This window comes from Dama dama, chromosome 25 (genome assembly GCF_033118175.1).
Source record: "Dama dama isolate Ldn47 chromosome 25, ASM3311817v1, whole genome shotgun sequence".
Lineage (NCBI taxonomy): Eukaryota > Metazoa > Chordata > Mammalia > Artiodactyla > Cervidae > Dama > Dama dama.
In genome coordinates, this window is record NC_083705.1 from 31,623,342 (window position 1) to 31,649,505 (window position 26,164).

Below are 26,164 nucleotides of genomic sequence, written 5' to 3' on the forward strand. Positions count from 1 at the left end.
TATCAAACTAGAGATGAATGTGTTTCCAGAGCAATTAGTGGAAGACCAGGCTTTCGGGCACTGCAAGGGGTTTTCAAAGGTCAATTTAATTGACTTATTTTTATCAATCCTCTTTTTATGTATAAAATTATCAAAATTTGGTGGGAAAAGGAGATCTCTACCCTTACAGATGAGATGTAATTTTTCTTTGTAAGTGGACTTTTATATAGTTATGCTGTGTAAATTTGCTGTTATCTGGCTGTTTCCAGTTACCCTTTCCCCTCAGATCACAAGTGCTGTATGATAATTAAATCTATGATGTGGAGTAAAGATTCATGATGTGTATTGTTAAGATTACCTGCTGGAAGTTACTTAGTTGGTTTCATTTAGGAAGAATTTAATATCAGTTTTACCAGAATCTTACTTTTATTTGAAAAAACCAAACTCCAGAAATTAAAAGAGCATAAAATTTATAAAATGTAAAAATTGCAGATGTGTTACATAAAATTCAAATCCACAACTTCAAAACCTTTTCACTAGAGCTAATTTTTGGCTTCTTCAACATCTCTGGAAATTGCAAGGCTTTCATCATGTCTTAATTTTGTGAGGAAGAAACTGTACCAATTCAACAAAATTCAGAACTTCCTTTTTCAAAAATACCCAAATGTTTCCGAAATTGTGCCATAGGAAATGTGACTTATTTGATGGTGAAAGTGAAAGTCACTCAGTCATGTCCGACCCTTTGTGACCCCATGGACTATTCAATCCATGGAATTCTCTAGGCCACTGGAGTGGGTAGCCTTTCCCTTTCCCAGGGGATCTTCCCAGCCCAGGGATTGAACCCAAGCCTCCAGCATTGCAGGCAGATTCTTTACCAGCTGAGCCACAAGGGAAGCCCAAGAATACTGGAGTGGGTAGGCTATCCCTTTTCCAGGGGATCTTCCCAATCCAGGAATCGAACCAGGGTCTCTTGCATTGTAGGTGGATTCTTTACCAACTGAGCTATCAAGGAAGAGCTATTTGATGGTAGTAACAACAAATACTGTTCAGTTCATTTATCTTACTAGGAAAAGCTACCATTCTTCTTAAAGGGAGCCACCATTTTTTTTTCTTTTCTTTTTAAATAGGGCGTGGGGACCAGGGGAGAAGGGAAAGGCTGGAGCTATTAACATATCCCGAGAACTTTTCCCAAAGCAAAGTTTGTGACTACACTGAATGGCTTTTGAATGTTTGTATGCCCCAGAGCCAGACACCACCAGGGCAGCTCTTGTGGTTTGTTATTCACTCGTGTGTCAGTATCTTTGAGTCCTTCTTAATGAGAGATCTAAGAATCTGAGGTTGGTTGATACTGAAGATAATTTGCTTTTACACTACTCTGTCTCTTTCTGATAGCCCCCACGACACAGAAGAGGGATGACTGCCACCCTTTCACAGATGGGGAAATAGGGGCCTTGGGAGGAGGCTGCTAAGCTCTGTAAGCTCTCTGGAAATCTCTTGTTAATCAGGCTCCCTTGCTTTCCAGTTATTTTGAAGTTCAGGTGATACAGATCTCTGAAAGTAAGATGGCGACATGTAACTTCAACCCACTCTTTAATTTCAAAGAATATTCTCAGATGTATCATACTCTTTGCGACCCCATGGACTGCAGCCTCCCAGGCTCCTCCTCCTATGGGATTTTCAGGCAAGAATACTGGTGTGGGTTGCCATTTCCTTCTCCAGCGGATCGTCCCGACTCAGGGATTGAACCCGGGTCTCCTGCATTGCAGGCGGACCTTTACCCTCTAAGCCACTAGGGAAGCCCTATCATACTCTAGACCTTATAATTATTTTTGCACTTCTTTGCTCCTTTGACCTTAAAATATCTGTATATTTGCTCAAACAGAAACATTTAATGAGCTTTTCTTGTGAAATATGAAATCAATGTGTGGAGGATGAAACTATAGAGGGCCTTGACGGCTAGCCTGCCCTGGAGACACCCAGGAACAAACGAAGAGGCATATTAAGGATATATGCAGAGGGCAAATTACCTTAACTCTAGTTTGGTAATTGGGTCTATATGAGCCATTTAGATGCACAGGTATAACGCAACAACAACAACAAATTCAGATGAGGTTTGTCGTAGACCAAGAGCTTTGAAGAAGTAGGCAGGCTACAGCAGCCACGCACTGGGTTTCACCGACTCTGAGCAGTGGAAATACTGACTTGATGTGGATGTAGGCTCTAGCTTTTATTTCAGCCCCTGAATACACAGATGTCTCCTTGCTTTCCAGCTTTCGTATTTATATACAACACTTAAACCACTACTCACTGCCCCGCCCCCTGCCACACACACATTCCTTAGGCAATGACTCATCTTGTTCTCCTAGGCATCTTGGCATCATGGGTCAGTCCCAGATTTGGAAGATGTAGTCATTTGAGGAGTCAAATTTGATAGCCAAAACTTCCCTGTCAATTCCTGACACCCAGAAATTAACTTCTAGTTTAAAATGTCTGTTAAAATACCTGACCATTGTTCTTCTCTAGCAGGAACCCTGCACACCCTACAGTGCTAGGAGTTAGCCAGCCCCCTGAAAAACACCTAGGTTGGTGGGAGCAAAGGGCAGGGCTCCTTTCCAGGTAGCCAATTGATGTGCAACTGACTTTGACTCCCCTTGACTTTGGCCAGATGCCAAATTTACTTGATTGTTCAGGAAAAGAGGCATGGGCTGAAACCATCCTTTTTTCAGTACAATAAGGAATATACAGTTTTTCCCAGCACTGTCATAGGGAGACTGTCACCCTAGGTTGCTTATATCACTGCAGTTATAGAGGTTTGTTTGTAAATTACTACGATTGTTTATATCACTACTGTTACGAACTTTCCATGTAAATGACTCCAGTACCCAAGTACCTCTCAGTGTCTATGCTTCAGCTTGGCTTCCCTCCCTCTCACAGACTGCCTCGTATCTGGGCCTTGCCCCCTGCTGTGTTCAGGTAGTGCTTGCCCGCCCAATTTAAGGAGGGATTTGAGGTTTAACTTTAGAAATTCTGTGAATCTGAAAGATGGTGAAACTAAACTCTAGAGAAGAATAAACTTAGGCATGCCTTTCAGTGCTCTTCTGGCCAGGTCTCTCATCACATGAAGGTGGAACAACAGTGTACTTGGCATGGTCTTAGGCCAAGGTATATTTCTTTGTGTTTAGCATGCTGTTGTTAGTCTAGTTCAGGGGTTGGCAAATTTTTTTGTCATAGGTCAGGTAATATTTAGGCTCTGTAAATCAGGTGCAATCTCAGTTGCTTTTTTTTTTTTTTTAAATCAGTCACTTCAGTCACTCAGTCGTGTCTCTTTGCGACCCAGTGGGCAGCAGCACACCAGGCTTCCCTGTCCATCACCAACTCCTGGAGCTTGCCCAAACCCATGTCCATGGAGTTGGTGATGCCATCCAACCATCTCATCCTCTGTTGTCCCCTTCTCCTCCCACCTTCAATCTTTCCCAGCATCAGGGTCTTTTCTAATGAGTCAGTTCTTCACATCAGGTGGCCAAAGTATTGGGGGTTTCAGCTTCAGCATCAGTCCTTCCAATGAATATTCAGGACTGATCTCCTTTAGGATGGACTGGTTGGATCTCCTTGCAGTCCAAGGGACTCTCAGGAGTCTTCTCCACCACCACAGTTCAGAAGCATCAATTCTTCAGCACTCACCTTTCTTTACAGTCCAACTCTCACATCCATACATGACTACTGGAAAAACTATAGCTTTGACTAGACAGAACTTTGTTGGCAAAGTAATGTCTCTGCTTTATAATATGCTGTCTAGGTTGGTCATAACTTTCCTCCCAACGAGCAAGCATCTTTTAATTTCATGGGTGCAATCACCATCTGCAGTGGTTTTGGAACTCAAAAAAATAGTCTCTGTTTCCATTGCTTCCCCATCTATTTTCCATGAAATGATGGGACCGGATGCCATGATCTCAGTTTTTTCATTGTTGAGTTTTCAACCAGCTTTTTCACTCTCCTGTCTCACTTTCATCAAGAGGCTCTTTAGTTCTTCACCTTCTGCCATAAGGGTGATGTTACCTGTGTATCAGAGGTTACTGATATTTCTCTTGGCAATCTTGATTCCAGCTTGTACTTCATCCAGCCCGGCATGTAAGTTAAATAAGCAGAGTGACAGTATACAGCCTTGATGTATTCCTTTCCCAATTTGGAACCAGTCTGTTGTTCCATGTCCAGTTCTAACTGTTGCTTCTTGACCTTTTCTTACTGTTCATGGGGTTCTCAAGGCAAGAATACAGAGGTGGTTTGCCATTCCCTTCTGCAGTGGACCACGTTTTGTCCAAACTCTCCACCATAACCCGTCCGTGTTGGGTGGCCCTACCCAGCGTGGCTCATAGTTTCATTGAGTTGGACAAGGCTGTGGTCCATATGATCACATTTCAAATAACCATTTAAAAATGTGAAAATAAGCCCTTGACTCTAGTTGAAAATTGGGTGGAGGGACCCTCTTATTTTAAGAGTAAAATATAGGAATATCTCATTTTATTGTGCCTCACTTTATCATGTAAATCGAAGGTTTGTGGCAACCCTGCACTAGGGAAGTCTGGTGGAGCCATTTTTCCAACAGCAGTTGCTCACTTTGTGTCTCTGTGTCACATTTTGGTAATTCTCAAAATATTTCAGACTTTTTCATTATTACTGTTCTATTTGTTATGGGCATTAGTGGTCTTTCTTATTAGTGTTACAAAAAGATTGCAACTTACTTGAAGGCTCAGATGATTGTTAGTACTTTTTAGTAATAATATATTTTTAAATTAAGGTATGTACTTTTTTTTAGACAAAATGCCACCACACACTTAATGGACTATATAGCATAGCATAAACATACACTGGGAAACCAGAAAATTCATGTGACTTGCTTTACTGTGATATTCACTTTATTGCAGTGGTCTGAAACCAAAGCCACAACATCTCCAGGTATGGCTTAATACCTGTATTAAGAGACTTTATGAGGCAATAGCATTTTGTAGTTACGTATTACAGAGTGAGTTGAGGAAAGGCAGAAACAAACCAGCTTCAAAAAATACCTTACTCAACAATTTAATTGAATTTTAAAAATGAGATTTTATAATAGATCCTTTAATAGAGGATACTGGTCGAGTCATAAGGTCTCTTCAGACTAGTGTCTGCTGACTGGAACTAGGCCCTGCACATGCAGTGGTTGTACCAGATTGGCTCTGAGCTCTTGATTCGACTCAGTCTTAGCCACTGACCACCAGGGAAGTCCCCCCAGGTAGTTTTAACCAGCTCACACAGTGGGACTGCTGACTGGTTGTGGGAAGGGATCCTGGCTACATTCCTTAGCCACCTGCTCGTGCTTGTGGTTGTTTAGTTGCCAAATCATGTGTGACCCTTCCGACTCCACGGACTGTGGTCCGCCAGGCTCCTCTGTCCATGAGATTTCCCAGGCAAAAATACTGGGTAGCCATTTCCTTCTCCAGGGAATCTTCTCAACCCAGGGATTGAACCCGCATCTCTTGCATCTCCTGCACTGCAGGCGGATTCTTTACCAACCAAGCCATCAGGGAAGTCACCAGGAGCCCAGAACAAAGGTCTGGCCAAATCTTGACCCAAAGGCATTTCACCAGGGAACCTTGACTCCCATTTGTTTCAACATGTCACTTAAGAAAAACAGCATCAGAAATACCACTGATGACAGAAGTAGGGTATCAACCTGCCACAGAAAACATGACAGCAGGTTTAATTCTGATAATTATAGAGTTAGGATTCCAAAGAAAACAAGGTTTTGTTGTTGTTTAGCCACTAAGTTGTTTGCAACTCTTCATGACCATGGACTGTAGCCCTCCAGGCTCCTCTCCATGGGATTTCCCAGGCAAGAGTGGAGTGGATACCATTTCCTTCTCCAGGTAGTCCCTGTTTTCAACCTGCCTTTTTATGTCACCAAGTCTTCCATTTGCTGTCTGGTGTTTGGTGGATCGCCCTGCTTACAGAACCGGTAGCTGCATGTGTCACCCTTTGCTCCTCGGCTGTCCTGCCGTGGGGCCTCCTGAATCTGTAGCATCTCAGTGTGAAGCCTTTGCTTCTCGGGAGCACCTTAGTGAAGTGCTGCAGGTTGCTTTTGTCCTGCCAGAACCTTGTCTTTTATTTCTAGTTGTGACCTTTCTACTTCACCAGAAAGTTGAATTTCCACTTGTCTCACTGGCCACCTGGTTTTTTAGAGTGTGGCTGCCACTCTTCTCCATTTTCTATTAAATGGCCCGTTCTTGTCTAACCATAGCTTTTGTTTGCCAGTAGCCTATCATGTATCTGTTAGGGACCGTTTCTACAACTTGTGAAAAATAAACAGTTCCTTCATAAATAAATCCTAGAACAAACACAGCCCAGCAGATTTCTGGGCCAAGTCTGTCCTAAGTCATACTCTGCCCTCTCACAAAGTAAGGCAGGGTATGTGGTGCCCTTCAGTTCTGTCTGTGGATTGGCAGTTTCCCCCAGCGGGGTAATTTGAAAATTGTAGATGCTGCCACTGAGCCAGCCAGTCTGCTACCATACACAGCACTGGATACAGAGTTCTAGAAGTTCTAAATCTTAAGATACAAGCAATTGAATGCTTTCCTTCTTGTAGTACACATGTGATTAACAAATGCACATGTAGGGAGAAGGGGAAGAGTGGAGGTTGCAAAGGCAACAAAGGTTATAAAGCCTTTTTATTCTCAATTCTGGCATTAAAGCATGAGCAGTCCCCGTATCTAGTTCTAATATAGCAGTGCTGAGATATATCAGATATTCAGTTTCTCTGAGACAGAGAAAGATGGAGGAATAGAGACTTGTTTTTAAAGGAACATATATGCTTTCCTCTCCCCCGTCAAAGGACAAGGAGTAGAATAGAAAAAAATATATAAATCCACAAAGTCAAAGAATGGAAAAGGAGACAATAAGCAAGAGGTAAAGATTTTGGAAAGCATTATAGAGTGGTAGGAGGAAGCTGAATCCCTAGTGCCTCTAGAGGGTGGGAGCTTAAAAGAGCTGCACTGTGGAACCTAAGAACGGCTTAGGAAGTGGAGCCCCCCGAAGGTCAGCACTGTACGCTTTCTTGGACCTGCTTATGTAGGATAGGCTTTCGGCTGGCAACACGAGAGGTCAGTTGTCTCTGGAGTTCAGGGCATGTCAACCGCACAACTCAGGTGACCCAAGGTTCAACAAACTCTGTGTGTGTACCTCTTGGGGGTCTACTGAAACCCAAGTCCTCACGGGGAAGAGCAGGACCAGAGGTGGTGCCCGGCTTTTGCTACATCAAGTGCCTTGGGCCCAGAGATACAAAACAGGCAAATAGGAAGCCCACTCAATTAGCCAGTCTCACTTAGAGCTGAGATTTGTTCTGTAACAAGAGCCTTACTCAAGCCATGGCCATTAGTCCCCAGAAGAGACGAACACAGACTCTATTTAATTAGGTACTTAGAGGGGAAAGATTTCACCTAGAGTATACTGCAGTGTGTTTGGTTATTGATCCATAAGCAAATGTTATTTTCACAGGGATGTTGAGGAAGAGATTGGGGCAAAATAATACTTACTTAACATATGTGTGTGGGCTACCTAAAGTCAAAGAGTTCTTTGGAAGAAACAGAGGGATTTTAGAATCCTAACTGAGGAAGAACCTTGAAAGTCCTGTTTCCTTTATGTTGGAAGTAAAAAAATAAACCCCTAAGTCCATTTGACAGTTGTTTTTTTACTATGTTCCTAGCAGGGAAGGGTGCAGTTCTCCCTAATATGTCTGCATTTAGGTCAAGTATTTGTAATTCCTAAGTATATGTTTTTATGGTCTAAATAACCGATGCCTTTAACCATCATCTGAAAAGATAGCTTAACAATAACTAGAAGAGAGACAACTAAACTTTTGGATAATAACATACAAAACTTGGCCCCTAGTTAAAGAACTGTTTTCCTTAAAATGAACAAAAAATTTCCAGTTAGAACTAATGAGGTGAATATTATCTGGCAGGGCTGTGGTACCTAACTGGCTTCAGCTAGCACATGCTAAGTAACTCTGCCTCAACCAGAACCAAGTATCTTAGCACCTCCAGAATCTTGAGACAAGCCTCTTACTCTGTGCTTGCTTATAGCTTCAACAGCAGCAAACAAAAAAGGGGAGAGGAGCTCTGCAGAAAGCCAGTGGCACTTCAGCCTGTTAATGAGTTCAACTCAGTTAAACAACTGGTATGCTCTTTTAGGATTAGATGTTTATACTATAAGGTACTTTATAAAATTAGACGACCTCTGGGTCTTTGCCAGGTGCTAGGAACTGAACACGCACAACAGTGCCCAGTGAACTAGGAATGGACTTGTCTATCTACTTTAAATAGGCAGGATCAGTGGGCACAGCGACATAAATTGTTTTCTGCAGACTGCATTTAAGTAAGTTGTATGAGCCATAAATTATTGAACAGAGTTTCTAAAATGAATATTACGAATTATATTATTAGATAGAAGTTAGGAAAAAAAAAAAAAAGACCATATTTGCTGAAAGGTGTTCATAGGAAACTATTCCAAATTTGTTCTTTATTACAGTCTTTGGGGATGCACCAAAGTCAAGGGCAGGCTGACACAGCAAAGGAGAAATTCTCAGGTCTGATTAGTGTATGGAAAATCATAGAACTTTAAAGGGTACAGTGCTATTGAAAGAAAACTCTTACTGGATCAGGACTAAACTATAGACTGTATTGTTTACTTAGGCAGATTATTGTATCTACTTATAAATACAGATTTATTTAATCTCAGTCACTCATGTTAAATAATTTGAGGCTAGAGGAACTCGCAAGTAAATTGTTTGGGTGAATTAAGCAAACTTAGTTCCTAAATAGGCTGGGCAGAAAATACAGCAGCCTGGCCCAGAGTAAGGGCAGCCTGTGCTCAGAGCACTAGCAGTTGATCCCAAGACTCTGAACTAATGATCACTGTAACTCAAAATGGAAGGGAAGGCGCAGCCCCTGAAATCCTAGGTTATAAACACAGAAACGCTTACCTTGTTTATAATTTGGAGAGTGGTCTAACTAGATAGGTAATAAATTCTTGTAAACTGGTACTAGGGCAATTTGTATTTTCATTTTATTTTGGGATTAATTTTTAGGTATTTATGAGTACAAGAATGCTTGCCTAAAGCCCTCTTCCATATATAACAACACTGATTAATGATTATTAATACTTAATGCTATCATTTTAAACATCAATCCTCTAGAAATGTGATATTTAATATAAAATATAGTCTTCAGTTGGTATATTAAACTCTTTTCCCCCCCCTCCCCCCCGTCTTTTCTATTAGCTTTATCTTCAAGCCAGAATGAAGGGAGACTGGGCAAGACTTTTACGCCCTACACTGCAATTTGGTCTTGTTGCTGCATCCATTTATGTGGGCCTTTCTCGAGTTTCTGATTACAAACACCACTGGAGTGATGTGCTGACTGGACTCATTCAAGGAGCTCTGGTTGCAGTATTAGTTGTAAGTATACATGGCAGCAGCCTACATCTTGAAATTGATAAGCCCTTGGATAAATAAGTAGGAAAAAAGGTTCCAATGAGAAAACTATGTTAAGGCAGAGAATGTGGCTCAATAATTGCTACTGGGTAAGGACCCCAATGTTATTAAAAGTCATTTTAGGACAGACAGCAAATAATACCTAGGTTATTTACTTTCTGCCAAAGTTATTAAAAAAATTTGTTTTTTTTTTTAAATTGTAAGAAGTCCTGGGTATAAAGTTTTCTTTTTGGTATAAATTGAAAATAATTTACATGAAGTACGACACATTTTTTTCATTAAGGGCTGGCTGCATAGTGAAGCTTTTTGCCCAAGACATAACAAAGCAACTCTCAGGATGTCTTTAACAAACATTCCTGTTAGCCACTAATTTGTTGTTGCTGTTTAGTCACTGAGTCGTGTCCGCCTCTTTGTGACCCCATGGACTCTAGCCTGCCAGGCTCCTCTTGGCCATGGGATTTCCCAGGCAAGAATACTGGAGTAGCTATTGCCTTCTTCAGGGGCCCTTCCTGACCCAGAGAGTAGACCTGCATCTCTTGCATTGCAGGCAGGTTCTTTACCACTGAACCACCAGGGAAGCCCAGCCACTAATTTATTGGTACCCTTAGCTTGTACCCTGTAATGTATATCCTTTTTTTTATTTTTTGCACACTGCTTACTGCAATTTTGCTAGGGTTTTTCAACTTCTTTAAAATGGTATCACTTAATACTCTGCCCCATTCTAAATGTTATCTGTTCTACATAGGCTGTATATGTATCAGATTTCTTCAAAAAGAGAAATTCTCCTTTTAAAGAAAGAAAAGAGGAGGATTCTCATACAACTCTGCACGAAACACCAACGACAGGGAATCACTATCGGAACAGTCACCAGCCTTGAAGGTGGCAGAGTGCCCAGATGAAGCTGGCCTGCTTTCTAAAGAAAAGTGATTGCAACCAGAAGGCAAGAGGATGCGTCTTTCTTCCCGGTGTACAAGCCTTTAAGGGACTGCTGCTACTATACCTCTTGGATGCCTACTTTACCTGTGTGTATATAGTTACATTTAACACAATGGTTACCTAATAGCTCTAAGTTCATTTAAAAAAATTTCAACGGCCTTTCACTAAAACAATGCCCCACCTGTACATTTTTTTTATTAAAAAATGTAATGCTTATGTACAAATGTGTATGTAATATGCTTTCTTAGAATGATGCTTGATTTAAATATAATACATATTAAAATGTTTCAGGACAACTGTCTTGAGATGGGAAAACCAAATCAATACTTATAGGCATTTGTAGTTGATTGTAATCAGACAGGTGGAGAACAATTTACAATTCCACATTCCTTAGCTGACTGTTTATAAGTAGAGGCTGGCAGCAAACACAATATCTCTCTTGATTTTGGTGATTCCTAAGAGAAAAGAAAATATGATTTAAATTTTCAAAACCACAAAGAATGTAATGCCCATCCACTGGGGTTTTAAACAATACTCATTAAATTGGTGAGAAGACAGTATGGAAAATATAAAACCCTTGCTGGTCTGAAAGACACCTAGAGGAGTTCATAACCATCTCTGAGAAATGGGAAACTCTGAAACCAGACCCCTGTTCTTATGAATCCTGACTCTAAAGTACACCATGTGTGTAGGGGCTGGGGGTGTCCAAAATTACTTTAAAAGACTTGAAAGGAATAAGCTGTCAAAAGAAGTTAGTTACCCAAAAGCATGAATTTTCAGCCTACAATGGAAGGCACTATATTTCAGTTACCATGTGAAATTCTGTCTGGGCTAAGGCAGGACAAAGTTTTCGAAAGTTTACAAAAACTAGACTTAAACCCACAGTGATTAAATAGGTCTCCTCTATTTAACAATGTTGAAAATGTAAGCCAGTTTCTGCAAACTTCTTAGAACACTAAGTAGATAGTGAAATCAGCAGGTTTGACTGTGGGCAACCAACTCAGAGCAGCACCGCGTCTGCTATTCTCTGGTGTTATTTTAAGTCCTTTTTCTCAGCCAACATACAGATGGCATGAAACGATTTGCAAGCATGTGTGCCTCCCCCCATCACTACCACCATGGTCTAGCCAGCCTTTCCTGAGTTGGTCATCCTGCTTCCAACCGAGCTCATCTACAGACTTGCCTACAAGGCACCAGCAAGAGCTGCCTGGTGAAACCCATGTCAGAGCACACCACTCCTGTGCCCAAAACCTCCAATCACTTCAGAGGAAAAAGCTGAGTGCTGGGGCCTCCAGGACCATTCTTTTCTTCTTCCAGCCCCTACTGTTCCATCACTGTTCACTGTGCTCCAGCCACACTGGCCTGTTGCTCAAGTACATCAAGTAAATATGGAGGGACTCTAGGCCATCATATCCATCTTTCAAGTCTCTATTGTCTCTTCCTTTGTTTGTATCACTACCTGATGTATTTTAATTGTTGACCTGTTTACTGTCCACCTCCCTGCACTAGAATGTGAGCGCCATGAAGGCAGGGGTTTGTGTCTTTTTTTGTTCACTGCTGTATTCCTTGGTGCTTAAACCAATGCCTGGCACACAATAAGTGCACAATAAATATTTTGAAATTTTATCTATATTCATTTACAAACTGTTTCCAACACACACTGATATTTTCTTTGAATGCTACCAGGTGGCCTGCCATGGCAGTCCAGTGAAGAATATCTGAAAATGTTCTCCTAGGTTATGGTCAAGAGGATTTGCCGAAATTACTAGAACTTCATGGGCCGGATACTGACCTTCTGCAAATTTATTCTCCAGCTCAGTGTTTCCAATGGCTTTTGCTGCTTGACACATTTGTCGAAGTAGTTCTTCCAAGCGCCTCATACAACGAATTATGCTGCCTGGACAGAAAAGGAGACAAACCACTTGTAAAGTGTATCCCTTGTAAAGTGTAAATAATCAGGAAAAGCAGAGCTTTTGTTAAGACACAAGGAAGGTGAACATGGGATGATTAACCGATAGTCCTCTGAGGAACTTCTACTGCAGTAAATCAGGAGTAAACGTGACTAGTGACTGCTAGGCACCAGGAAGGCTACAAAAATGAAAAGTTTAATTCCCATCTTTGACTCATGGTAGAGAGAGTCATGGATTTACTTTAATGTGTTGACACTTGCTCTTACAGGAAGTACACAAAATGTCCTGGGAACAGAGGACAGAACAACATGGGTGAAGGGCAGCAAAGGTGACATAATCTGGGTCCTTTATGCATAAGGTCACTGTCAGGCAGGGACAAGGCAAGACCACAGAGGCAGTGCAGAAATGCCTAGCAGGCTACAGCAGGCCCTGGGTGTGGCCTACTACAGCCTCTGGATACTATTCTGTGAAGAGAATGCAACAGGGAATGTTTAAGGAAGGGAGTAAGAGAATCAGATTTTCATTTTAAAGGTGCAATCGATCATTCTTCTGGACCTTAAACAGCTCTTTCATCAATACTTTCCTCACACAGTGTATCCTCAATGAAGCATAGAAGAGGCAGTCAGTCCCTTCCCATTGGGATCTGACTCCTTGTCTAAGACAAGTGTTTGCATCACAGGTGAAGTTGTAAACACACTTTCACTTCTGTCAGACTTGCATGAGGAGGAGCCTCACGATTCTTTCTCTAAGTGCCACCTAAGTTGAAAACTCTTGGATTTTAGTTTTAATGCCTGAAATACAAGAGGAGTATCAGTTCTTTCTGGTATGCAAGCTGTGACCTCACACTTCAGGTTCTTATTTAACTCCTTGTAACACTGGAATAATTTATTAACAGGTATCTTGTAAAACACTCATTGTACTGTGTTCAGGGCTCTTTTTCCCTTTTAATGCCCTCCACATTATGAGCCAATGTGCCCAAGGGAGAAAAACAATGGAGATCTAACTCATAAAGCTTTTGCTCTTAAACATGGTATGTTATGTTGGTAGCTGGAGAAGATGTGGATGAGAAAGATAAACTTCTAAGTGGCAGCAGAAAGGATGGGATTCAAAACTGAAGAGGGTGCAGAAGAGTGGAAGAAGGCCCTAGAATCGGGAGTAATTTCCTCTGAAGAGAGAATAAGGGACAAGATATATGCACTGCACATGAGTTTCTAGCTTAAGAAGACAGGCCTACTGGCACCTGCCTTTCCTCTGAAGCCAAAGTGATCATCTACAAAGCTGGGACAAGTTGAGGTAGGTGCGCAAGGAGAGCAAAGAGGATCTGGAATTGCCTGTAAGACAAGTCTCAGAGCCAGAGACAAAAGTCTCTGAAGGTAGGCAGACTAGGGATTACATTTCAGCTGTGCCATCTACTGCCTGAGAGACTGTATTAGCAAGCTAGGGAAACACTATAAACTAAATGAGGCAGAATGTTCCAAGTGTCAGGTACCGAGCTGGTACACACCAATCTCCTCCTCTGCTACTGCTACTTCTGTTATTACTAGGAAAGTTTAATGTGATTCTGAGGTTACAGACTATGGCTTCTGAAGACACCAAACGGTACAATTTTTCTCCAGTAGAACTCTGCTATTAAAGTACAGGAATAGAGAATGAATTATTAGACTGATCCACCTTGAGGTGCATATAATGGCAGATGGAAACACAAGAATCTCAGTTGCGTCCTAATTCTCTTTCCATGACTAGAAAGGGAACTGCGGCTCAGAAGGGAAGTTCCAAGCAGTAAGTGTGTTCCCTTCACAGCAGGTCTCCAAGAGAATGAGGAAGCAGCTATATGATACCTACCTGTGCATTTACTTCCTGTTACTGAGACAACTGGTTCTGACACCAATATGCTATATTAATATTTTGAAAATTAACAAAACAAATGAAAAAACAGACTTGCTCCTGTTTTTACTAGTAACCTTTAACAGGAAAAAAAAAAAAAATTATTTCACAAAAGATGTTCCCAAGTAGGAGGAGACTGTGTCATTGGCTACTTCCAACATCCTACTACCATTTTACAGATGAGAAACCCTAGAGGGGTTTATGACTTTGAGGTTCACCCTTTAGAGCAATGGCTTCCCTTTAAACTGTGAGGCTGAGTTCCTGGAAGAAGAATCTCAGAACTTTACAAGCTGAAACTTTATAAAAGTTGAAGATACTAGTTTGTTTTTGCTGATCATAGCTTTATGCTATCATCATAGCATAGCATAAAGCTATGATCTTAGCCGAGAAAATTAACTGCAGAATGGGCAGACAGGATCAGGGAAGGAGAAAGCCCAATTAATGGCCAAATGAGGCAGGGGTGGTAGTGGGGGGGCGGGGTGCAGAGAGAGAGGCGAAGGGAGAAAGGGAGGTGGGGGAAGCAGGCCTTAATGGCATCTGGAGGGCGTTACCTGGGTGAGATAGGTAAAAATGCACAAAACAGCTTGAAATTACAATGGGGAAATAAATGATGGGGCTGAAAGCAAAAGCATAAAGCAAACACAGCCAACCACTTTACAAATACAGGTAAGAGTATCAGCCTATTCCCTAGGAACAGGAAGCTGCCAGGTTGGCCACTAGCCATTGTAGGGTCAGAAGGCGGCATCCCCTAGACCCACTGGTAAATTCATGACTTGATAAATGGACAGCACCCACTTTTCTCTCTTCCCCTGGATGCGTGTTTCAGCTCCTACTGCTCTTCGCTGGCACCCCCTGTGCAGGCACAAGCAACATAATAACAAGGGCTGCAGTCCTGCGGGCAGGTGAGGAGCCTGTCCCTGACCCCCTGCATCCCAGGAGGAATAGTGCTCCTCCACTGCCCCCAAATCTAATGCCATTCATTCAGATGCTGCCTGGTGAGTCTGTTTCAGCCCTGATTCAAACATAAGGTTCTGGATGGTCCATGTGTGATACTTCTGTACCAGGATAATCATTTGGGGACCCTAAGTTTTAGCTTTAAAGATATTATTTCATGAAGTTCAATCAATAGCATATCACTCATCTGTGCATTTTTTACTTAAATAAGTGAAAGTTACTCACTTCTAGGCCACAATTATAAAAATAGTTGTCACAAAACCGAAACAATGCTATTAAATTCTACCTAGAAACTACTACTGGATCAACAAAAAGTTGATTACCCACACATATTACAGACACCTCAAACAGTTTCACAAAGTGAATTCATTCTTTTCTTTCCAAATCTTCTCTATTAACCTGTGAAAAACTTCAAGTTTACTAATCTATAAAGTGGAGATAATAATAATTCTTAAACCTAATGGGGTTATTATGAGAAATGAATGAAATAATGTATGCACAGTGCTTAATAAGTGGCAGTAATACAATAGGAATTCAATAAATGCTGGCTATTACTTGTTATTTCTGTTCTCAGTGCAAAGAATGCTGAGCTCTAGTACTGCTTTGCATTCAAAGAGGAAATCCAATCACAGTTAACATTTGGGTGTCTAAATAGAGTGGGGGCTGGAACACAGAACGTAAAGACCATCAGATTACCCATGCAACTAGATAGTAAATGTGTATATTGCAAACACTTCTATTTGAAGAAAATTAAATGAGGTAATGGTTAAAAATGTAAATACACAGCACTTCAAAAAGGGACAGAATGGATTTCACAGGTCACTTAAAATTGAAAGGAAATCCTTTATAAAATTTTTGCTGTGCAGGGCATCAGAGTCAGATGCCTGTGCTCACAAATATTTTTTTGACTGAATTCAAATGTGTCCTGGGAAACAAAGATAACTTGATATTGTTTAGGTATTTCTACAAATTGAGAAACTCATGTTAATGGCCAGAATCTTTGCAAAAGCTGTCGGAGGCCAAACATATGAAGCAAATTGCTAAGATTAAGGTATAAACTAAAGAAACTAAACACACATCTGACCTGCCAGATGTAGCTCACGCCAGCTCAGTTTCAGATGACATGAGAACAATTAAGAAATGAGGCCAGGAGGTACAGGGTTGCACATACAATGGCTGTGGCTGCTGGCCTCAGTCTTTTGTCAAAATATCACCTTATGTGTACAAACACCGTTCACAGCTGCCTGCAGCATAAAGGCTATTTATTGCTGATGGAGATTCATGCAGACCACTGGGAAGAAGTGAATTTCCCAGCATACTTTCTACCTACTACAGTTCTCTGTAATCCAAGGCTTCTCCTTACTCCCAGCTTTAGAAATCATTCTGCCTCATCAATTAGGACCACCTAGATTAAGTCCAAGACAAGAGATAAAAAGCCATGACCCTTCCTCCCAGGCTATCTGAAGCTGACCAGAAACAAAAACATACACTAACAACCAAATAAATGGTTGTTAACCATTAAATGTTAACCATTTAATGAACCTTTTTTTTCTGGTTTTTGCCAGTGGAAAGTAAAACTGAATCCTTAATAGCAATGAAAACTGTGGTAAAATATATATAAAATCTACCACTTTAAAGCATGTACCCCAGTGTCACTACCCCTTTTTTAAACTTAGGTTTATATCACCATTCTGGAAGAATGCACACTTAGATAAATAGTTCACATGGCATAAAATTCACCCTTTGGGGACTTCCCTAGTAGTCGAGGGACACGGTTCAATCCCTGATAGGCGAACTAAGATCACATATGCTGCAGAGCAACTAAGTTCATGAACTGCAACTACTGAGCCCCAGTGTTACAACAAAGTCCCAGTACCACAACTACTGAGCCCCAGCACCATGACTACTGAGCCCCAGCACCACAACTACTGAGCCCCAGTGTTACAACAAAGCCCCAGTACCACAACTACTGAGCCCTAGCGCCATGACTACTGAGCTCCAGCGTGATGACTGCTGAATCCCAGGGCCACAACTACAGAGCCCCAACGCCACAACTCAGAATCCATGGGCTGCAATGAAAGATCCCACCTGACTCAACAAAGACCCCCGCATGTCCACAGCTAAGATCCGGTAGAGTCAATACAAACACAAATTCACCCTTTTAAATAAGTACACAAATTCAGTGGATTTTAGTATATTCAGAGTTGTACAACCATAATCACTATCTGATTTTAGAGTCTTTTTATCAAACCCAAAAGAAATCCAAGTCCATTAAGCAGTCACACCCACTGCCAGTCCATGGTTACCACAAATCTACCTCTGTCTCTCTAGATTTGCCTATTCTGGACATTTCACATAAATGAAATTATACAGTAGGTGGCTTCTGTGTCTGCCTTCTTTCACTTAGAACCTTAAAGTGTTTCGGGTTCATATACTAGCACAAATCAGTCCTTCACTCCTTTTTCAGGCTGAATACTGTTCCACTGTATGAATGAAACACAATTTATCCACTCCACTGAAGGACATTTGAGCACACAAGCTTAAGGGCAGTTTTACAAACATCAGGCTCATGTGGTTCTTGAACAAAACATTATTCTAGTTGAGGATAGAAGAAATCAACATATTTCTTTACCTGGAGAGATATTTATTTCTACCTCCAACTTTCTGGCATTCCCAAAAGTGGTTCCTCACAGTTTATGCCCTGAATCTCATATAATACCTCCTACCTAAGTGGTTACTGAGGCCTGAGATTAGAATCATAAATACACTTTCCTACAATCATTTACCATATTAGATCCCAGCTCAGGCTGAAAACATTCTGGGAGGGCAGAGACTATTGCTTGCACTGCATGCAGCGCAATTCCTGGTCCCACTAGGGTCTCAGTTAATTTATTCAACAAAAGAGTAAGAATCAGGTGCTAATTCTTAAGTCATTTAGTACTAAAATTGTGCCAAAAGTTAAACAGAGAAAAGATACATACTAATAAAATGCTACTCTATTAGCAAAAGCATGTAAAAAAAAAAAACCAGCTGGAAAATCCCTTATGACACTGATGTATCCTCTCCTAGGGAAGGGTAAAGCTATGCTAGTTGAAAGGCATTTGAAAAGAACTTGTGGTGGGGCAAAGAGTGGGAATGCACAAAACAGCATTTTCTTTAAAAACCCATGACAGACATAAGTACTACAGTAAACAGTTCCAAATGATAATTTGTCACAGAAGCTTTCCTGATGGCATGTGCTTAAATGAAAGCAAATCCATCCAGCACAGGGAAGAGCACCATACTGTATCTGTAGGCAAATGAACAGTACCCACCATTCAATGTCAACTAGCTCCAGCTAATGTTTGAAAAATTCTTAAAACTACTTCTGAGGCTCATGACATGACATGATTGGACACTGACCACAGCACATAAAAAGTCCCAGTGTAGTCATTTTCTGCCTATAAAAGTAAAGACACGCTATACGATGGGTAGAGCTGTGATTATAGTACTTTTCCAATTATATCAAGCATGTACTGTAACAAGATGAGGAGAGAATGGCTATTCTGAAATGGATAAAGTAAACACCACCACAGTTTAAAAAAAAGGTTGTGGCAAGGAGACACAGTATGCCAGAAAAAGGAAATAATATACTAAAGTAATATCCTAAGGTTCTCAGTATTTTTTTTTTTTTTTGCTGTTTAATTACATATTTTACTCTTATGAGCTAATATATAGTCTGATCCAATTTTAGAAAGAAAAGGTAGAGCTGACATAATAGTACCATGAAAACTGTGTTGATATTAGACCCAATTTCAAGTTATAGTGATGAATCCTTTAATTTTCAAGTTATAGTTATGAATCCCTTAATTTTCCAACTCAGATTTCACAAGCACACTGTGACATCAAAACAGCCCCAAGGAACTGAAAAAGAGGCAAAATCATTGATTTCAGGAATTGCTCATATGTAGGGGAAAACATCAACTCATAGGTGGCAGAAATACAAACTACCTTCAGTTTTAACACTTTACAATTTATCTTCCATACTATGATAGCTTTTCCATTTAAGTACAAAGAATAGAAAAATAATCTACAAAGATAATTTTATAAGGCTTCCTCTATTTGTAGGTCTACTGTTCCTTCATTTCTCTCAAACAAATAAACCAAACAGTGCATCACTACTGTTTTATGCCACTGTGTCTACCTTCTCAGAGATGCAGATATACAAATATGAGCTAGCATATTAATAAGTCTTAGAATCTAGGCACAGAACAGTCATGGTTTCATTCTTATCTTCCAAAAAGAAGTTATACTGAAGAGTGGTGATCCTGTACTTGATTGCCTTTGTATCTCTGAAACACACAAGCTGTCATACACCACCCCACCCCGGGCTTCTGTGTGTTAAGTGAGGTGAGGGTGTCACACGTCCCTCTTCTCACACCATCAGTTATGACAGGCCTTCTGACCACCCCTACAGCATGAATTTTCAGAGGATGGAGATGGCACAATTCTAGGTAGTATTTAAGAATTCTCTTGGTGATCCAAACCTCAAAGATGAGGTTATTACTGTTTTTAGATGAAGTAATCCACTACCATGTGACCTGCAGTCACAGTGTCCAGAATCCAAACATACTGTTGTCATGCAGTACACCTCCATGACCTTGGCCAAATTACTTACCTTTTATAAATCAGTCTCCTTGTGCAAAGTGCAAATAGTAAGTAACTACTCAGATGTGCCATTTAGTGATTAATTTAAATTATATAAAATGCTGACTATAGCACAATGCCTGGCACATTGTTTACCTAATAAATAATCACCATCCTCATAACAGAGTATAGTATTCACAAAAAGATTTGGGGACCATAATACTAATGATCATTTAATGGAAGTTTAGAAATAAACTTTAGGGAAAGGACTAAAACAACACACTATTAATTTAAAAATGAAAGTGAAGGTCACTCAGTTGTGTCAGACTCTTTGCAACCCCATGGACTATACAGTCCATGGAATTCTCCAGGCCAGAATACTGGCATGGGTAGCTTTTCCCTTCTCCAGGGGATCTTCATATTTAAAACCTTAAAACCCATAAAATTCAATGCATTGAAGTAAAGGCTCACAGCTGATTTTGTGATGTTTAATCTATGCATCACAAAAGTCACTGATTTATAAACTCAGTAATCTATTAGTTAGTCTTCAATAATACCAGGTGAAAAGCATATAACTCAGGGTATGTTAAAAATAATTTCTCTCAAAATAAATAGTTAAGAAATAGTAATATTCTGAGTATCTTACAATAATCGCTATGAAGTCCAAGATCATTTATTTTCATTTTTAAGAAAGTTCAATGTATACAGAATTCACCACTATATATATCTACATAAGTCAATCTTTTTGCAATGAATACAACATTTCTAAATATGGCTTTCTTTATATACTGTGCCTATTATTTGCTTCTTATAATTCACTTATAATTACTCCTTTTATATTTTCTTTACCTTTACTTTTTCATTTAAAATTTTTCTTCAGTTAAGTAACTATTTGATTTTAGAAATGCAACGGACAGCATTTTTCAGCTCTGCTGTTTTTTGGTGGAATTACATAGAAAGCCATTAGGGTGTTGTTGTTTAGTCACTCAACCGTGTCAGACTCCTTCGTGACCCTATGGACTGCACGCAGCCTGCCAGGCTCCTCTGTCCATGGGATTTCCGAGGCAAGGATACTGGAGAAGGTTGCCATTTGCTTCTCCAGGGGATCTTCCCAGCCCAGGGATTGACCTGCACCTCTTGCATTGCACAAGTCTCCTGCATTGCAGGCAGATTCTTTATCACTGAACCACCAGGGAAACCCCTATATGGGCAGAAGATTTCCCTTTATTATCAAAAATTAGAAATAATATATTATTCTTTTTTGGTAAATCAATGTCATCCTAAGTATATTTCTTATATCAGAAAGAAGTATATGTATAGAAAACTTAACCATACCTTCAAAGACATCTGTCATTTTGCAGATATGGGCAAATGTAGCTCCAGTTGCCCAGGTGTATACTACATCCATTAAGTGAGGTTTAAATGAGCTTAGATAAGTCTCCTCATCAATTTCCAATTTGGCTTCTGCTGAAACTTTTGCAATTCTTTTAGCACATTCCTTTGAAAAGAAAAGATATGCTTCAAATTTCTTACTTATGCTCTCCCATATCACTTTTTCTTTAGGCTTCCAAAGCCAGTATTCTACAAGTTTCTTTTTTCTTCCTTGGTAATAATATGCCTACAATCTGGATGTTCTGCTTCTAAGTAGTCACACTGCCTAACCCATTGTTCAGTAATCAAACAGTAAAGCTTTCTCACTACATTAATTAGAAAAAACAAATCAAAAGCATGATTTTCACCCAGTAATACCTTTTGTACAATAACCAAAAGTCTTCATTAAAACTATTCAAGAGTGACATTTAACTAATCTCTGTTTCATTAACAGAACAAAGACAACAATAACAAAACAGCCTTAGAGAAACAAAAATCCTATGGCGAAATGATGCTTTTCTCCAACAAAGCTTTAAAAAAAGGTACATTTTAAGATTTTCTTTTCCTGATGATAAGAAGTTAAGAGTCATTCTTTTCCCCTGGTAACTGAAAGGGTCAAAAACCCCCAGGCCTATGAAGACTTCACTGGTTCTGGAGTTTAAACTTCTTAGTAACAAGAAAAAGTGCTAAATGTTCCATTACAGAGACCATTTTTATGATTCACTCTTCATTCCTCTCTTGCAATGTCTTACAGTCCATCTTTTCCTGTCTTTTTGCCTAATGCTGAAAAGGTAGATAAAATCATTCTTCCTAAAAAAATAATAAAAGAGACCAATTCATTATTATGAACCAAGGGTCCCCAAACTCTGGGATCTAATACCTGATGATCTGACGTGGAGCTGATTAACAATAACAGAAGTAAAGTGCACACTAAATGTAAAATCATCCCCAAACCACCTGCCCACCCCACCCTGATGGTGAAAAATTTGTCTTCCATAAAGCTGGTCCCTGCTATCAAAAAGCTATGTCTTTGAGGATCCAGAGATAATCTTAAAACCTGATTTTAAAATTTATTATAAACTAGGATAGAAAAATGTAAAACAAATTGAACTAACTCTATCAAGATGCCATTCTTAACATCAAGGAACACAGTGCATGCACTGAATTGCTGATACAGTTTATCTACACTATGCAATGGTAAATCTGTACTCAAAGCAACTCTATATAACTTATTATTTTGGTGAGGGAGATGGTTTTATTTTTAAAATAAAAGTTACAAATGATGTTATCAAAATAGTATTAAATGAAAAAACTAACATCAAATGATATATTTAATTTGAAGGAAGCTGTCTCAGTGGAATGAAAAATACTATGATTAGACTGTCACAAATGTTTATTTCACAATATACTATTCATAAAATATGTAGTTCAAAAAAATCTTACCTGCATTTGACGAAGTGGTCCTGCTAATTGCTCTGTTAATTTGGGCATCTCACTAGACTATAAAAGAAACGGAAGATTATATACAAAACCCAAGTTTAAAATGCATTATATACTATTTACTTTTAAAAACAAAACAAAGCTTTCATGATATCCATTAATTTCAAATTATAAGACTTCAGTCATTAGCATTTAAAGTTTCTAATTAACTTAATTATGTATGCAAAATTATCACTCCTGTCATCCTGAATTATACTATTCTTTTATATTTCAGAGGAAAATACCGCACTCCTAAATTTGCAAAGTGTGCTAAATTAGCTATTTTTTGTGACCATAAATAGAACTGAAAGAGAGCAAATACTGTAAACATACATAGTTCAGTTACATCAACATTTATAAACTGTTATATCATACTTTGATTTTTTTAAACAGTTTGACTTCTAGGCAACTTTTAACCTGTGAAAACTAGAAATCTTGGGTAAGTTACATTGGAAGTAATGCCTTCAATTTTAATTTTACCCAAGTATTTCTAACCCTCTAACCACTTTGAAAAGTGTTAGCTGCTTAGTCATGCCCAACTCTTTGCAACCCCAGGGACTGTAGCCCTGTAGCCCACCAGGCTACTCTGTCCACAGAATTCTCCAGTAAAGAACACTGGAGTGTGTTGCCATTCCCTTCTTCAGGAGATCTTCCCAACCCAGGGACTGAACCCAGGTGTCCTGCATTGCAGGGAGATTCTTTACCCATCTGAGCCACTAGGGAAGCCCGTTTGAAGACAAAAATTGAAATGAGTTTCACTGTTCTTACTGTTCTCTTTCCATTACTGAAAAGTCCATCAATTTCTCAATTAGAAAAATTAAGTTTCAGGTCTATTACTAACTAATCAAATTAACTTGGACAAGCTGCTTCAATTCTGTGTGTTGGCTTCTTAACAGTCTATGGCACTCAAAACCTACAGACTTGTGATTAGTATAAAGATATTATTAGGTTGGTATAAAAGCAATTTCAGTTTTGCATTGTTGAATTATGCCATTTGATATCAGAATACATTCAAATGTGGTTCTGTTATACATCATTTTAATGCTCATTTCTTGCTTTATAAAGCTTTTTGCTAATAAATTATTACTTGCTGTTTATTTTATATGTATTTTAGACTATGGAAAGCAAATTCAAGCAAATTTCTTATTCAAGTTCAAAAGGAGTGAGAAAGCAGTGGAGACAACTCGCAACATCAACAATGCATTTGACCCAGGAATTGCTAATGAATATACAGTGCAGTGCTGGTTCAAGAAGTTTTGCAAAGACGACTAGAGCCCTGAAGATGAGGCGAGCAGTGACTGACCATCAGAAGTTAACGGCAATCACCTAAGAGGATCATTGAAGCTGATTCTCTTCCATCTACACAAGAAGTTGCCCAAGAACTCAACAGTGACCACTGTATGCTCATTTGGCATTTGAAGGAAACTGAAAGGGTAAAAAAGCTCGATAAGTGGGTGCTTCATGAGCTGACTGAAAATCAAAATATTCATCATTTTGAGGTGTCATCTTCTCTTATTCTACTCAACAACGGACCATTTCTCAACTGGACTGTGATGTGCAATGAACAGTGGATTTTATACGACAGTCAGAGACAACTAGCTCATTGGCTGGATGCAGAAAAAGCTCTACGGCACTTTCCAAACCCAAACTTGCTCCAAAAAAAGGGTCATGGTCACTGTTTGGTGGTCTGCTGCTTGTGTGATCCATGACAGCTTTCTGAATCCTGGCGAAACCATTACATCTGCGAAGTATGCTCAGCAAGTCAATGAGATTACCCAAAACTGCAATGCCTACAGCAGGCACTGATCAACAGAAAGGGCCCAATTCTCCACGACAACACTTGACGGCATGTAGCACAACCAACGCTTCAAAAGCTGAACGAATTGGGCTGCAAAGGTTGGCTTCATCTGCCATATTCACCTGACCTCTCACCAACTCAATACCACTTCTTAAAGTATCTCAACAACTTTTTGAAGGGAAAATGCTTCCACAACCAGCAAGATGCAGAAAGTGCTTTCTATGAGTTCATCAAATCCCAAAGCACGAATTTCTATGCTACAGGAATAAACAAACTTATTTCTCATTGGTAAAAATATGTTAATTATAATGGTTCCTATTTTGGTTAATAAAGATGAACTTGAGCCTAGTTATAATGATTTAAAAGTCAGGGTCCGAAACTGTAATTACTTTTGCCAATCTAATATTAAGGAACAATTAATTTTGACAAAGGTAGACTTACTATATAAAAAATTATTACAAGAAATGTATGTATATATGTGTGAAACAAGATTTAAAGTAATTATAGGTAAGTTAAATAAAAACCAAACTACAGGCTAGTTGTAACAGATCTGCCTTTAAGCATCAATATTTATATAGGACTTGGTTTTGATTTGTATCAGATATATATTATATAATAAATTATGAACCAGGTTCTGTGTTATTCCTGTTAAAACAAAAAAATCATGATAAATAATGAGAAAGCAAAATGGCCAGAAGGAACTCAATATCTCAGTTTAGTGAAAAGTAGGCAAGACTGTAAATGTTTTTGATATTGCATCCATTCCCTGGTCACCAGTTACTGATCACTTCCTCTTTCCTGGTCACTATTAGAAGAAGGCACTGGTCATGATGTAAGTAAGTTAAGTGTCTGTCATTTTACCAACACGCTCCCACCAGGTACATGCGTTTGCCCCCTGTCTCTCCTTTAGGTCTTGATTCAAATTTTACTATCAGTGAGGCTTTTTCTGATCACCTTATTTAAAATAGCAAACGCAGCCCCCCTCAATGATTTCTATTTGCCTCCTTTGCTTCACTTTTCTCCAAACCCCTCATCCTTCTGACATAATATGTGTTAGTGACTTCTTTATCTTCACTGACTAGCATACACAAAAGCATCAGGAAAGCAAGAAATTCTGCTGTCTCTCGGGTCTAGGTCTCTGCACTGCACACAATGGGCGATTAATAAGCATTTGAAAAACACTTGATACTATAAAGACTGTGTAATCTTGTATTACTTTTAATGATATAAAAAATAAGGACAGAGTTTCAGAAATAACACATTTTAAAATAGAAATTATCAGCATTGATAATCAATATCTTACTGTATTTACCTTCTTCTCTGGCTAGAAAATACTTTTTAAAGTATCAACAACATTCCATGTTACTTTCAACACAATTATCCATTTTGATGTTGAAGGCACTGTAAGAATGATGACACTACATACAGCATAGTGGGGCCTCACTGAACAAATCTTTACTACACATAGTGACATCTTGCCCCAAGATTTATAAACTATGGTTTGGTGAAGCCCAACTCCTGTGAAGAGGTAACACACTTCGCCTCTCAAAAGACAGGAATTTTGTTTTTCCACATTAAAAACAAAAAACACAACACAGTATAAGAAATTAGCTAGAAGACAAAGTCTGCCATAGGCAGAAAATCATCAACCCCCAAACAATCTGTAAACCTTAGATCTGTTCAAAGAAAATCTGACAAACATTC

General features: G+C 39.4%; 2 protein-coding genes across 3 annotated transcripts in view; one reads left to right on the top strand and one right to left on the bottom strand.

Annotated features, from left to right (window-relative positions):
* PLPP1 (phospholipid phosphatase 1) overlaps positions 1-12,064 on the top strand; it is a 108,816-nt gene extending 96,752 nt beyond the window's left edge. For both annotated transcript variants that reach the window (XM_061129786.1, XM_061129787.1), the window contains exons 5-6: positions 9,290-9,466; positions 10,248-12,064. In XM_061129786.1, coding sequence (XP_060985769.1) covers positions 9,290-9,466; positions 10,248-10,379 — 309 coding nt within the window. In that variant the 3' untranslated portion in view covers positions 10,380-12,064. The remainder of the gene's footprint in view (positions 1-9,289; positions 9,467-10,247) is intronic.
* MTREX (Mtr4 exosome RNA helicase) overlaps positions 10,598-26,164 on the bottom strand; it is a 91,998-nt gene continuing 76,431 nt past the window's right edge. The window contains exons 24-27 of the mRNA XM_061129785.1: positions 22,627-22,683; positions 21,148-21,310; positions 12,231-12,335; positions 10,598-10,893 (exon numbers count right to left, since the gene is read on the bottom strand). Of these exons, the coding sequence (XP_060985768.1) occupies positions 10,841-10,893; positions 12,231-12,335; positions 21,148-21,310; positions 22,627-22,683 (378 nt within the window). The 3' untranslated portion in view covers positions 10,598-10,840. The remainder of the gene's footprint in view (positions 10,894-12,230; positions 12,336-21,147; positions 21,311-22,626; positions 22,684-26,164) is intronic.